The sequence below is a fragment of the Ammospiza caudacuta genome, chromosome 17, assembly GCF_027887145.1.
Source record: "Ammospiza caudacuta isolate bAmmCau1 chromosome 17, bAmmCau1.pri, whole genome shotgun sequence".
Lineage (NCBI taxonomy): Eukaryota > Metazoa > Chordata > Aves > Passeriformes > Passerellidae > Ammospiza > Ammospiza caudacuta.
Window position 1 is genome coordinate 10,045,224 of NC_080609.1, and position 12,882 is coordinate 10,058,105.

General features: G+C 43.2%; 1 protein-coding gene across 2 annotated transcripts; it reads left to right on the forward strand.

Annotated features, from left to right (window-relative positions):
* The first annotated feature begins 295 nt into the window (after positions 1-295).
* On the forward strand, positions 296-12,790 carry LOC131565152 (acyl-coenzyme A synthetase ACSM3, mitochondrial-like). Of its 2 annotated transcripts, none has more exons than XM_058815867.1 (14): positions 296-430; positions 4,725-4,990; positions 5,761-5,971; positions 6,402-6,609; positions 7,012-7,155; positions 7,567-7,723; positions 8,178-8,257; positions 8,946-9,069; positions 9,794-9,874; positions 9,991-10,092; positions 10,998-11,125; positions 11,224-11,323; positions 11,919-12,038; positions 12,434-12,790. In XM_058815867.1, exons 2-14 carry the CDS (start codon positions 4,790-4,792, stop codon positions 12,518-12,520), a joined length of 1,743 nt encoding a protein of 580 aa, XP_058671850.1. In that variant the 5' UTR covers positions 296-430; positions 4,725-4,789; the 3' UTR covers positions 12,521-12,790. The 2 variants fall into 2 exon arrangements, with proteins under 2 accessions (XP_058671850.1, XP_058671851.1); XM_058815868.1 differs by having other exon boundaries at positions 304-496.
* The last annotated feature ends 92 nt before the right edge of the window (positions 12,791-12,882 follow it).

Consider the following 12,882-nt stretch of genomic DNA (forward strand, 5'->3'; position numbering starts at 1 on the left):
TCTTTGTCCTGTGGTGGCTATCAGCAGCAAAATAATATATTCTTGTCAATAACTACCACTGCACCATTCTCAAATTCTTTCAGAGTGGGAAGAAAAACAATTTCTTTTTAATTCTTCTCTTCATCATGATGAATTTGTGATGTACTTAAATGGTTAAAGTTGAGGCAAAAGAAGACCCAAAATGCTTTAGGTTAAGGTGCAAATGACACACAAATAACAATGGTGTAAATGATTACACGAAAAAAAGTTACTCCACAGAAAGAATTCTGCTGCTTGGTCTGTTTTGTGCCACATTCTGTTCTCATTATTTCAGAAGAAGTAAAGTCAGAGGGGTTTCACTCCAAAACCTTTATGAAGGAGTTTCCAGGTTTCACATCTCCAGGGAACAGCTGATCTTACAGTGCCTCTTATGGGAAACATGTCCTAGCAGGTGAGTGAAATGAATGAAGAGGATCTCCCCCTGCAGCTCCTGATCACTCCTGTCCACAGCAGAAAGGTGAGGAAAGTGTTATTTATCTGCACTCTTCGTGTTGATGATCACTGAGCAAAGCAAATGGTATTAAACCAGGAGTAATCATTTTTGAGTCTCACTCCTCATTCGGAGAACTTTGCCATTACTGGTTCTTTTCCTCAGTTTCCTGTATTCATTTTCACCTCTACATTTGCAGGTGAGAAAGTGCTAAAAACTGGAAGGTTCTCACAGTATTCTTGGAGGATGTTTTTGTACAGCACTCGGGAATCTCAAACTCCAAATGTGTTTCATCTTGTCAGTCTTGAATATCATTTCCCTAAATATTCCTAAATATTTTATGTCCCTCCTCTTTCTCTCATAGGCTATTGTGTAGATCTTGTCATTCTAATGCTCTGGAATAGGCAAGTTACAGCTAAATCAGAGAATTAGAGCAGACTGAGAAAGGAGAAACATCTGCCTAAGTGATTAAGGATTGTTTACAAGGGCTCAGTGTTTCTCTGCACAATGTCCAAGGATTGTGGAGAACACCAAGAATTTCTGCTGCTTTTGGCAAAATATCGCTCTGGGGGGGAAATCTGCATCCAGACTATTTATGTTGGCAGACACCACTGAAAAGATTGTGTTAAGTTCTGGGTATTTGAATTCATTTGCCTGATGGGCAGAATAATAAGGTTAAATTAACCTGTATAAGGTTCTGCTAAGGAAAAAGGCAATAGTTCCAATGTTAAATAAGTAACTTTTCTTGAGGAATCAAATGTCACCAATGCTGAAATCTGTGCATCAAAGATGTGAGAATAAACAGCTACAAGTGAAGACATGGGACAAGGGGTAAAAGACATAGGCAGGCCCATGATCTTTTTTTTTGGTTCCTGTGGGATTCCTAGAGATGAAATTTCCTTGTAGGAAATGTTTAATAACATCTTTTGCTCTTTCACCTTTGTGAGCAGAGGCAAAGATTGCTCCTGAGAATCTTCTATGGAAACATGTATACATTTGAAGCAACCAAAAGACACATAATGGGTCACATGCTTTGCCAAATCTGTAAATTGTGAAGCCCTCTAGGATTCTCTCCTGCCCCAAGAGACAGCAGAGAATATTTCTGGCAGTCAGGGCATGTAGTGACATTGTGTGTTAGTTTGTTTATTACCTTCTGTTAGGAATCCTGGCAAAGAAGAATGAGAATCTACATACATGACAAAATAGGGATGCTGTTCCTGAGAAAGGATAAAAATTAAAGTTTTAAGCAAGGAGTATAACTGGTCATTAGTAACTGTCTCCAGGAATGAATTTTCAGCTCCCTCAACAATACCTGTGAAATAAGCAGAATCAGCTACCAAATTAAAAAGTCATGTAACAAAACAAACAACAGGACTAAATTTTATTAATTATCTTTATCAAATGTTTAACCTAATTAATGGTTTGTAACAGTCTGAGAGAGAATTTTAAGTCCCAAATATTTCTTGGGTGATGTTTGCTGTGTCTTTTCCTCTGTAATGGTCAGTCCAGCTTGTTGGGTGGCTGTGATGGTGACTTTCAAAGTTGAATGTAAAGATGGATCATTTTTAGCTGCAATAGGTATATTATCCATATAAGAATAAACAACTGCTTGTGGATGATTCTGGTGAATGGGTGCCAGAACTTTACCTTTATGCATTTAGGCTTAGGTTTACTAGGCTTTTGCTTTATATCTACAAAGTCTGGAGCAGGTGTGTTACCATCAGGCATTTGCATGAGTGCTTTCCTTGCTGCATTTTTAATATCATCAGGCACTGGCTTTGGGAGGTTTGCAGCCTAATCTTGGGTTCTGGGTATGAGCTCCCTCCCCAGCTGAGTGTTCTAGTGTTAGCATTGCCTGTGCCTGGTCCTCAGCACTGTAAAGCAACAACTGATTTAACACGAAACAATTGATGTAACAATCTCTTCCACCCCCTTTCCCACAGGGTGAATTCAGCCGGAGACAGCAGCACGGTCATCACGTGCTGTATGTCATGAGGGGTTAAAAGATATGCAGTGAAAATAGCTTGCATTCGACTGCTGAAGAAAGGAGAAGCCTGTCCATAGCTTTCGGCAGCCTTACAGTCTTTGTATTTCCCTGTAGGCTCGAGGTTCCCATCTAGGACCAGCTCTTCCCCGTCTGTTCTTTACCATACTAGTCTGGCTCTTCTGCCACGGATCAATGGAATCACTGGCTCTAGAAGGGATTAGGTTTTCCTCTGAGGAGGGCGGAGGATGCAAGCACAGTGTTGTTATTGCTGGAAGGGTAAAGGCAGAGCTGGTGCTCTGGCGCAGGCACAGCCATGGGGACATTGGCACGGCCATGTTGGAGAGCAGCGCTTCGGGGAGCACGGTGGGCGTGGCTCTGGCTGCCCAGGAGGGGCGTGGCCCGGGGCATGCTGGGAGTTGTAGTCAGGAGCCGTGGGGTGCAGTTGAAGGGGGACCGTTGAGGCAGCATGGTGCCTCTGGTGGCATAGACGTTAGCAGGGTGGTTAGCAGGTAATACAACACGATATTCAGATGGACAGGAGAGAGGCTGGGGTGGTGAGGAGCAGGAAAGGCAGGGGGGATCCGAGAGGGATCTCAAGCAGAGGACGCAGAAGGGAATGCAGGGTAGCCGAGTAACTTGTGTCGAGTTCCATTCTAGGGCAGTCTGCGGGAGGACAGGGGAAGGAACACGAAGGGGCAGGGGTTGCGATTTGCACTGCTTCTGTGTCTGGGACAGGTTGCACCCTGGCGTTCCATCCCCAGGGTGAGGGAGTTAAAAGCAGTCTCGGTTTGGGAAGGGATCCTGCAGAGGGAAGTGGCCCCGGACCCCCCGGATTCCTGCCACACCAGCAAGGCCAGGGAGGGGCCGAGCGCCGGCAGTTGCTGCTCTTTGGCTTTGAGCGTCCTGAGAATCACACAGAAAGCAGGCACACCACGAGACGGTCCCCCTCGGTAGCTAGGTCATAAAGCGTGACGCCAACAAAATTCCAAAATCCCACAGAGAAGATTCCACAGTCCGTGCCGTGTTGTGCAGCACTGCACGGGGCCGAGCCGGGGCTGCAGCCGGGGAGGCACAAGCGGCCGGGCTGGGCAGGGCCCTGTGGGCGGGTGAGAGCAGGGCCCTGGCTGCGGCAGAGCCGGGCACAGCTCTACTGGCTACAGTTGCCAGGAAGTTCCGAAACACCCAATTTAGAGGGTTTCAACTCCTGATTTTTGGCCTTTCTTCTGTGGACCGCCAAGAAAAATTTAGAGTTACTGTATTTGTCCCTGTCTAGTCTTGACAGTCTTATTCCCATAATAATCGGGATTAGGTGTAGTATGCCCACCGGGCTGGGATAGGAGCAGCAGGAATAAGTGTCTCTTTTCTCTACTTACCTGCTTTTTCTGGCAGGCATCCAAAAGATCTGATTCCGAGGGTTGCTTGTAACCATGTCAGGCCGGCTGATTTAATCCACAGCAGAGAAAATAAAAGGTCCTTATGACTGGTAAAACCCAGTGAAATCAAACAGAAGATCCCTCAATATGAGGTCCCTGTTTGGGCGCCAGTCATTGTAGTTTTCACTCACTGTAACCCGTAGTTCAACTTGGCCCGGGAAACTGACAAAAAAGGGAGGGGAATGATGGTCTTGCCAAAAGAAAATCCCGCAAGAAAAACTTTATTAGTAAAAAAACAAACATGGAAACTGCAGAGTCTGGGGACATGATCCAAAGATGGGGGGGAGGGGGTGTGGCAAATATTACAAGGTATAGGGATCTTCTAAGGGCAAGGATCCAGTCAGGAATGTGAACTCAGAACATGACCTTATTTGTAAAAGGTACTGAAGCAACTGAGAACAAGAACCAGAAACCTGATCAAATATAGGATAGATCTGTTAACATATTGGTTCCCATGACCCCACTCTTCTTGCCATGAGAAGTTTTTTTCAGTGTCCTGTTTCCCATGGCCTCAGGCTGATGCCCCCTGCCTATGCGACTGAGGTTAAGCCACCATTTATTCCAGCTGGATGAGATTCCACAGTTGTTGTTTTTGTTGCAGGATTCATAGCAACAACTCCGCTATTTTTATTAAACTCAAGGTGACTCTGCTTATTCCTTCTATATAGCATAATGCTAAATATTTACGTCACAAAAATACAGGAAACATGATATAAAACGAGGATGTGTGTAAGCAACCTATTTATTCACAATGGTTTGCATTCCTTTATCCGACATCGTACATGGGACAGCATCCAATAACTGGATTCACTTAATGTCTTTTCTTTCATTCCAGGTGACTGATTCCTTAGATGTACACCTGATTCCTTCCCCTCATCATCTGATAAAACATCATTTATCATGAGGACATTTCTTAAATCCTGGATTCCTCAGTGTTTGTGGATTCTCAGGTCACCTTCCAGAACATTCCATGGAAACATCAGGCTTCTTACATCTTCGATAGTTTCCCATTTTGAATCTATAATCCAGGGTGAAAAGGAAGTGCCAGAATATTTCAACTTTGCAAGTGATGTCTTAGATAAGTGGACACAACTGGAAAAGGTAGTATTTGTCTTTTATTTTATAGACATTGAATTGTGGTTTTAACCCCAACTGTCAACTGAGAACCACAGAGCCCCTGGATATCACACACACACATCCACACACATCCAGCGGGATGGGGAGGAGAAACAGGAGGAAAAAAGGTAAAACCCATGAGTTGAGGAAAGAACCGTTTAAGAATTGAAATATAATAATAATCATCATCATATTAGTAGCAGTCCTAGCTCACTGTGCACTGGTTGATGCCAAGCCCATCCCCAAACACCTCCCAGCAAACTTCCTCCCAGGTTGTAAACTGAGCAGGATCTCCTGTGATGTGGAATATCCCTTCAGGCAGTTCAGGTCAGCTGTCCTGTCCACGATCTCTCCCAGCTTCTTGTGCAGCTGAGTGTGGGAAACTGGAAAGTCCTTGACATACAGTAAGCACTGCTTAGCAACAACTAAAGCATCAGTGTGTTATCAATACTGCCCTGATCCTAAATTCATAAACCACACACTTTACCAGGACATAGTAAAGTAATTGACTCCATTCCAGACTAAATGAGGAGAAAGTGGAAAGAATGTCAGATGATACAAATCCATTTTCCTCATGGGTACTAGGCAGTATCGGCTGCAGAGTGGAAAGCATTATTTTCTTTTGGTTATCAGAAATACAGGTGTCACTCTAAGAGAATGATTGCCAGGGATGTTTTCTTAGTTAAGCGTTATTTTGTATTGAAGTGAAACTTTTTAAAGTTTTTCTTATTATTATGTCTTCTTATGTGTTGAAGGAGGGAAGAAAACCAGCAAATCCAGCTTTTTGGTGGGTCAGTGATAAGGGAGAGGAGGTGAAGTGGAGCTTTGAGGAGTTGGGCTCTCTGTCCAAGAAGGCAGCCAATGTCCTTTCTGAGGCCTGTGGTTTGCAGAGAGGAGACAGAATTGTGGCAATTCTGCCTCGTGTTCCTGAGTGGTGGCTCCTGAACGTGGCCTGCATACGAGCAGGTGAGTGACTCACGGACTCGGTGGCTGCCGACAGAAAGCAAACAGAGCCTACAAGCCATCTATTAGATGAGGGTGAAGAAAATGCAAGCAGGAATATTCTGTTGGGGCCTCTACAGCTGCTCTTTTGGCTAGAGGGAGAATTGCCTGCACCCACACAGGAAGCACAGACATGGTCCAGTCAAAATCAATGAATTCAGCCAGTGAGGGCTGAATGGCTGCAACCAAAGGCCACACTTGGCCACATACATTGGAAGGGAGCTGAATTTATCATGGAAGAACTTGGAGTCATTAATAATTTAATAGATCTATTTTGCCCTGCTTTTAAACTGATAAACATCCATGATGGATAAAATCCGCATCAACAGAGAGACATAATCAAGTCATTTTGGGAAATGCTGAGTTTTCTCAATTGCCTCTTGCTTTTTTCCAGGAATTGTCCTTTTTCCAGGAACAACCCAACTAACTGCCAAAGACATCTTATACCGACTCCAGACTTCAAAGGCCAAGTGCATTGTTACCAATGATGCCCTGGCACCTGCAGTGGAATCTGTCCTGTCTGACACCCAGTTCCTGAAAACCAAACTCATTGTAGGCCAGGGGAGCAGGGATGGGTGGCTGAACTTCAAAGAACTCCTTGCGTGAGTATCCAGCTCTTTTCTTTCCAGTTCTTTGAGGTTTTGGGAGCTGTATCATTCAGGTGACATTGCTGAGTTGTGGGGGTAATTTTCAAAATACAAATAAGTTACTTTTCTGTCAACTTGCAGCACTGTGATTACACTGCATTAAGTACATCTTCATGCAACCCAGGTTTTGGGACCCAAGTTCAGGTCCTTCAGCTTCTTCTTGCTCTTCACCCTTGTGATTCAGAGTATATGTGACAAGGAAAATGTGTTCTCTAATTTTTCCCTGTGATATATAATGGATTTAGTAAGATCATATAATTTGAGGCAGCTTTCCTGTTGATCTCCTAAACATTAAAAATACTACTTCCTTGGAGGAAAACTGCATGCAGTGACCAGAATACATAATTTCTTCTGAAGGGCTGCATCTGCTGAACATATATGTACGAAGACGAGGAGTAACGACCCAATGACTGTGTATTTTACCAGCGGAACTACAGGCTTCCCAAAAATGGTGCTGCATTCCTACTGCAGTTACGGCATTGGATTTGTAACCACTGGCAGGTATTACCTTGCAGTTCCCCCCAGGGTCCTGATTAAGTGCTGTGATCAGCACTAAACTGAACCGAGACCATAACATTCCAGTAAATGTAGGCATTTCATCACTGTAGGATTTGCAGCTTCTTCATCTTTCCTCTCTCATGGTAAAACCCGTGTTATTAAAACCTTCTTGAAGGCCCAGGTGAGCTCATTATGTGCAGAGTTGTGTCACTTGCAGGGCTGAAAGCAGAGGAGCAATAAGGAGAGCGTCCCTAAAAGCACACCAGAGGAAGTCAAGTGCTCTCATGTTGGGTCAACCTTCCCTGAGAACCAAAGCAACCTTGGGCTGTTTCATTATACCTTAAAAGTTAAATCTGTGGCTTGGTGCTGATTTGCTTTCCCTGAACGTCTTTTTCATCTCTGCTTTTTCATCAGGCGTTGGCTGGGCTTGGGTCCTTCAGATATCATGTGGAATACCTCTGATACTGGCTGGGCAAAATCAGCCTACAGCAGTGTTTTTTCACCATGGATCTGTGGAGCCTGTGTCTTTATACACCATATGCCAGTGTTTCAACCAGAAATTATTGGAACTGTGAGTAATCCCCGCCTCCCAAGCAATCCATAGGTACCAGAATGCCTATTCCTCTTCCCAGCTCTTTTTCAAAACCACTCAGCTGGATGATTCTCCTCAACATTGGCCTCTTGTGTGGGGCAGAAACCTTGACTTTCCCAAGAATACTGGAAAAGTTGTAGTAGTGTTCCCTATCTCAATTAGGCTTGAGCCTGGGACACAGACACCTTGGAAACCCCCCCAAAAAACCCTTAACTGGAACTACTGCTCTCACTGGTCCTTCATTTACATGAGTGACTTCAGTTGAACAGAAAGTTCCATATTGTGCAGGAGTTGGACTGCCTGGTACAGCATGTTTAGGGTTTTTATCTTGCAGACATTTGAGCAGGTAAATTGTGTTAATCACCTGCACATTCACAAGGTCAGGCCCAGCATTACACTTTCTTTTCAGCACAATAATTTCCTGTTTTTCTAGACTCTCTCAAAATATCCCATCACCGCCTTCTGCACAGCTCCCACTGGGTTCCGCCTGCTGGTCCAACATGACATGAGCAGGTACAGCAGGGAAGGGAGGGAGGCTGGGGTACAATGCTGGGACACCTCTGCAGGCTTAGGTCCTTGGGTTCCTTAGTTCTCTTTTTCAGTTCAAGGAAACCTAATTAGCAAAGCTTGCTCTCAGTAAAGGGCACTCTCTGTTTTCAAATGTGAGAAGAATTAGCCACACCATAGGCTACCTGGGCTTCAGGACTGGCTCTTTGAATAGGCAGCACAGAGGAAACAAAGGAGATTTTTTTTTTTAAGCTGTCACTTCCTCTGAATTTAGGCTTCACAGTTCAATTGAAGTCAATGTTTTGGGCAGCATTGGATCAGGGAGCTACTGGTGCACCATGGAGTTGTTCTCACATGCTTGAGAATGAAGGGAGCAGTTAGAGGAGTTCCACATGCTGAGAGTTACTTGGCAGCTGTTCTTCCTGACTTGTTACTCTGTAAAATACCCAGCTTGTGAGAAGTGGTTTGCAAGGGGTTTTCACATCTTGGTAAGGTACTCATTCTAGTCACATAGGTCTTTCATCCTGCCAAAAGCCAGTCAGGTTTTAGCAGAGAGCTCAGGCTCTGTCATCCTATTCAGCCTTTCCTTCAGTCTTAGGTGTACTTGGAAAGCCGAGGAAGTCGGTTTAGTTAAGGTTGCTCCCTGCTCATTTTAGGAGTTAAGAGAATTATTTCATTTGCTCTTCCTCTCAAGGTACAAGTTCCTGAGTCTGAAGCACTGTGTAACTGCAGGGGAAGCTCTCAATCCTGAAGTGTTTTCCCAGTGGAAAGCCCAGACAGGTGTGGATATCTATGAAGGATATGGCCAGAGTGAAACAGTACGTTTGCATTATTTCTTGTAGTATACCCATTCAAAGGTAAGACTACTAGAGCCATGGTGTCCTTGATAAAGCAATGGAAATGGTTAGAATCGTTTACATGATTTAAAAAAAAATGACTTTGTATAATTATGATTATACAGTTCTAGAATCAGCAAACTGCATATTCTAGATAGTTTAGACCCCTGCAAAAACCTTGCCAGAGACACTTCACATCAAATAAGTTTTAGGAGATGTCTTTCTCATCTTTACTTCAAAATAACCCCTGAACACATAATTTGCTCCAGCTATCAATTTGGCCTGTCTGAGTTTTTAATGGCAAATATTAAACCAGCTCACATCCCTGACTTCTCTGTAAGTGAACATTAACAAAACTATTAAGAGCTAGATCTCAGGCTTTCTCTCATTTTGCCCTTGAAATGGTCCCAAATTAATTGTCCCAATATTGAAATAAGATCTGTAACAATAATCTGCTGTCCTGCAAAATAAAAGTCAAGAGTTTGCAGGACAATCCACTGGCTCAGACTCAACAGAACAAAGCTCTCACAGGTCTGACCTGAAATGCCTCTCAACCCCTCTGGTGTTCTCAAAAAACCACAGTGCTTTGGTCCCCATTTAGCCCTTGTCACACAAACTGATGGAAAGACGCCTGATGCAAACAAATAACAAAGTTTACAAGATATTGCAACAATTTTAAAAAATATTTTAAAAATCTATTCTGCAGGTGGCACTTTGTGCCAATGTAAAAGGAATGAAAATTAAACCTGGCTCTTTGGGAAAACCTGTTCCCCCTTTTGATGTGCAGGTATGTGGGTAGAAGAGTAAGGCAGTGCTGTGTCCCTTCTGTGGCCTGCACTGAGCTGCAGCAGATGTTCCTGTGAGCTGATCAAAGCAGCCCTGCTGTGTGTGTCCTTTCTGCAGATCGTAGATGAGCAAGGGGCCGTGGTGCCTCAAGGAGAAGAGGGCACCATTGCTGTCCGGGTGAAGCCCAAACGGCCCTTCTGTCTGTTCTCCGAGTACTTGGTGAGCCTGACTTGCTGTGCCTGTGTCTGCTCAGGCACCCAGGAGACACCCAGGGCAAAGGTCTGCCAGGAGCAGAACTCCATGCAGAATCTCAGAAAGTCTCACTGGGTTACTCGAGGATTTTGAGCCTGATCAGTGTGTGGTGATGCTGAGGGGCAGGACATTCTTAAGAAAGCATAGACCCAGGCAAACTTAAAGACATTCTCCCCTGCAACTGAACTATCATAATTAATAAGCTATCTATGTTTTTAATCCTTTTCTGAACCCCCATAATATTTGGATATTTGTAGCATACTCAAGCAACAACTTGTAAACTGTAATTGCTCACTAAGGGACAAGAAACGTCTACAAGACCAAGACTATAGCTTCTGGTTTTCATTCTGTCTTCTGTTGTCAAAGTGTTTTTTTGTGTGACCAAGAGGTTACACTGGATGTAGAGGTCCTATAGGTCAATGCAAACAATGAAGTTTTCCTGCAGGTGACCTCATTTCAGTTTTGATCCTGTCAGTTAAGGGTAAAAAGTTTATTTTGACATGAGGTTATTGTGGCAACCACTTCCAATGATAAATCATCTCCCTGAACAGAGTGGGTTACACATTTTTGTGGGTCACACATTTGCTTTGATGGATGGGCATTTTGATAGAGCACAACTTTTCTCTCTAGAACAGAAATCTCTACATACATTCTTTAGTGTGTCGTGCTCTTTTCCACCTGTCACACACTTCAGGCACCAAAGTGCTAATTAACATGGCTTTTTAGTTGAAAACATGAAACAGTACTGAACACACTTATTTTGAGAACAACTGAAAAAATTATTGTTGTCATTTTGTGCATCACTGCTAAGGAAATGCATTATGTTTCAGTAATAATCAGGTACCTTTTCTGAAGTATTTGATTGTTGCCAGGATAATCCAGAGAAAACTGCTGCCACTCTGTGTGGAGATTTTTATCTCACTGGAGACAGAGGCTTTATGGATGAAGAGGGATATATCTGGTTTGTTGGAAGAGCTGATGATATCATTAACTCTGCTGGGTAAGGCATCTCCTGTTGGATCTGCCTGATGAAATGCAGCCTGGCAAGGCCAAGGACTGGTCCCTGCTGCTGGGCTGAGCTGTCTCTGTGCTCCCCAGGTACCGCATTGGCCCCTTTGAGGTGGAGAGTGCATTGATAGAGCACCCAGCAGTGGTGGAGGCGGCTGTGGTCAGCAGTCCCGACCCAGTGCGAGGGGAGGTAAAGCAAAATAGGGAAAAATATCCTTAAAAGAATTACCCTTTCTACTAAGTATCAACTTCCTTATAAGTACCAGGCTTCCCTGGAATTCAGTCTGTTGAATATTTTTAAAATAGGCTAATTTTTTTTAAATCCATATCTTAATCAAACTTTCAATATCAGAATTATTTCTTTGTTTGCCATTTTTATGTGGAAAAATATTTTAGCTTTTCAGACTAATTAAGACTTGTTTTTGTCTAAGCAATGAAATTTTGAGTATTTCTTGTTTTGTCACTTAGTGCAGTGTAGCAGTGACATCCAGAGGGTTTCGTTTTTGTTTTACATTTTCAACATTGCAACATTTCTTTGAGCAACAGAGTCAAGATTTTCATCTTAATTAGGATATAACCTAAAGGGAAATAAGAAAAAAATCCCCTGCTCCAGAATGGGTCCTTCATAGCACAGCATTCTCTAGTAATCAGCTAATGAAAAGGGAAAACAAAGAAAAAGATCAAATTTTGGCATTCTGAATTTTGACATTCACTTTTCAAAACAAATGTATTCCCTTATTGCCACCTCTGGAAGTTAATGGAACCCTTTCATTTTTGTGGCACAGGTGGTCAAAGCTTTTGTTGTTTTAGCTCCTCTCTATGAATCACATGATCAAAAAAAATTAGCTGATGAGCTTCAACAACATGTCAAGAAGGTGACTGCACCATACAAGTATCCAAGGAAGGTAAGTACAGCCCAAAAAGACAGGTTCTCTCATTGTACCTGAAACTGAGCATTTTTTGTCCCACCTCAGCTCTTTTCAACACCTTTCTGACAAACACTCCAACCAGAGTTAGATAAAATAAAGTAGATGACAGGGTCTGCTGCAGCTGCAGCCTTGGGTTGGCTGTGTGAGCTCGAATGCACCCAGGGGGAGGCAATGGTGGTGAAATTTTACTTCATGATGCCCAGTCTTTCTTTCATGGAGTACTGGGCTTTTCACAGCAGCTCAAATGGGCAAGGCATTCAGTCAGCATTTCATGCTGACTCTGCAGCTTCCCATCCTTTTAGCCCCAACCATAATGAAAATGTGTCTTTCCTTCAGCTGGGAATTTAAACTGATGTATTTTTGCCTTTCAGGTGGAGTTTGTTAAGGAGCTGCCAAAGACAGTAACTGGGAAAATCCAGAGAAATGTTCTAAGGAGCAAAGAGTGGGGAAAAGCATAAAAAGAGCAAGAGTGATCTGGAAAACAAGGAGAGAAATATTCTATTACCTGTACCAGCCATAAGACATCAAACATGGCACATGTTTATGACCTAGAACACAGGAAAACAAGGAGAGAAATATTCTATTACCTGTACCAACCATAAGACATCAAACATGGCACATGTTTATGACCTAGAACACATGGAAACATTGCAAATAAGAAACTGTGGAAGAAAAAGTAGACCATACTCAAACAAAGTGTAACTACAACTCTTAGAGACATAAAATTAAAAGAGAAGTTAATAAAAATAATCTTTGTCCTGTGGTGGCTATCAGCAGCACAATAATATATTCTTGTCAATAACTACCACTGCACCATTCT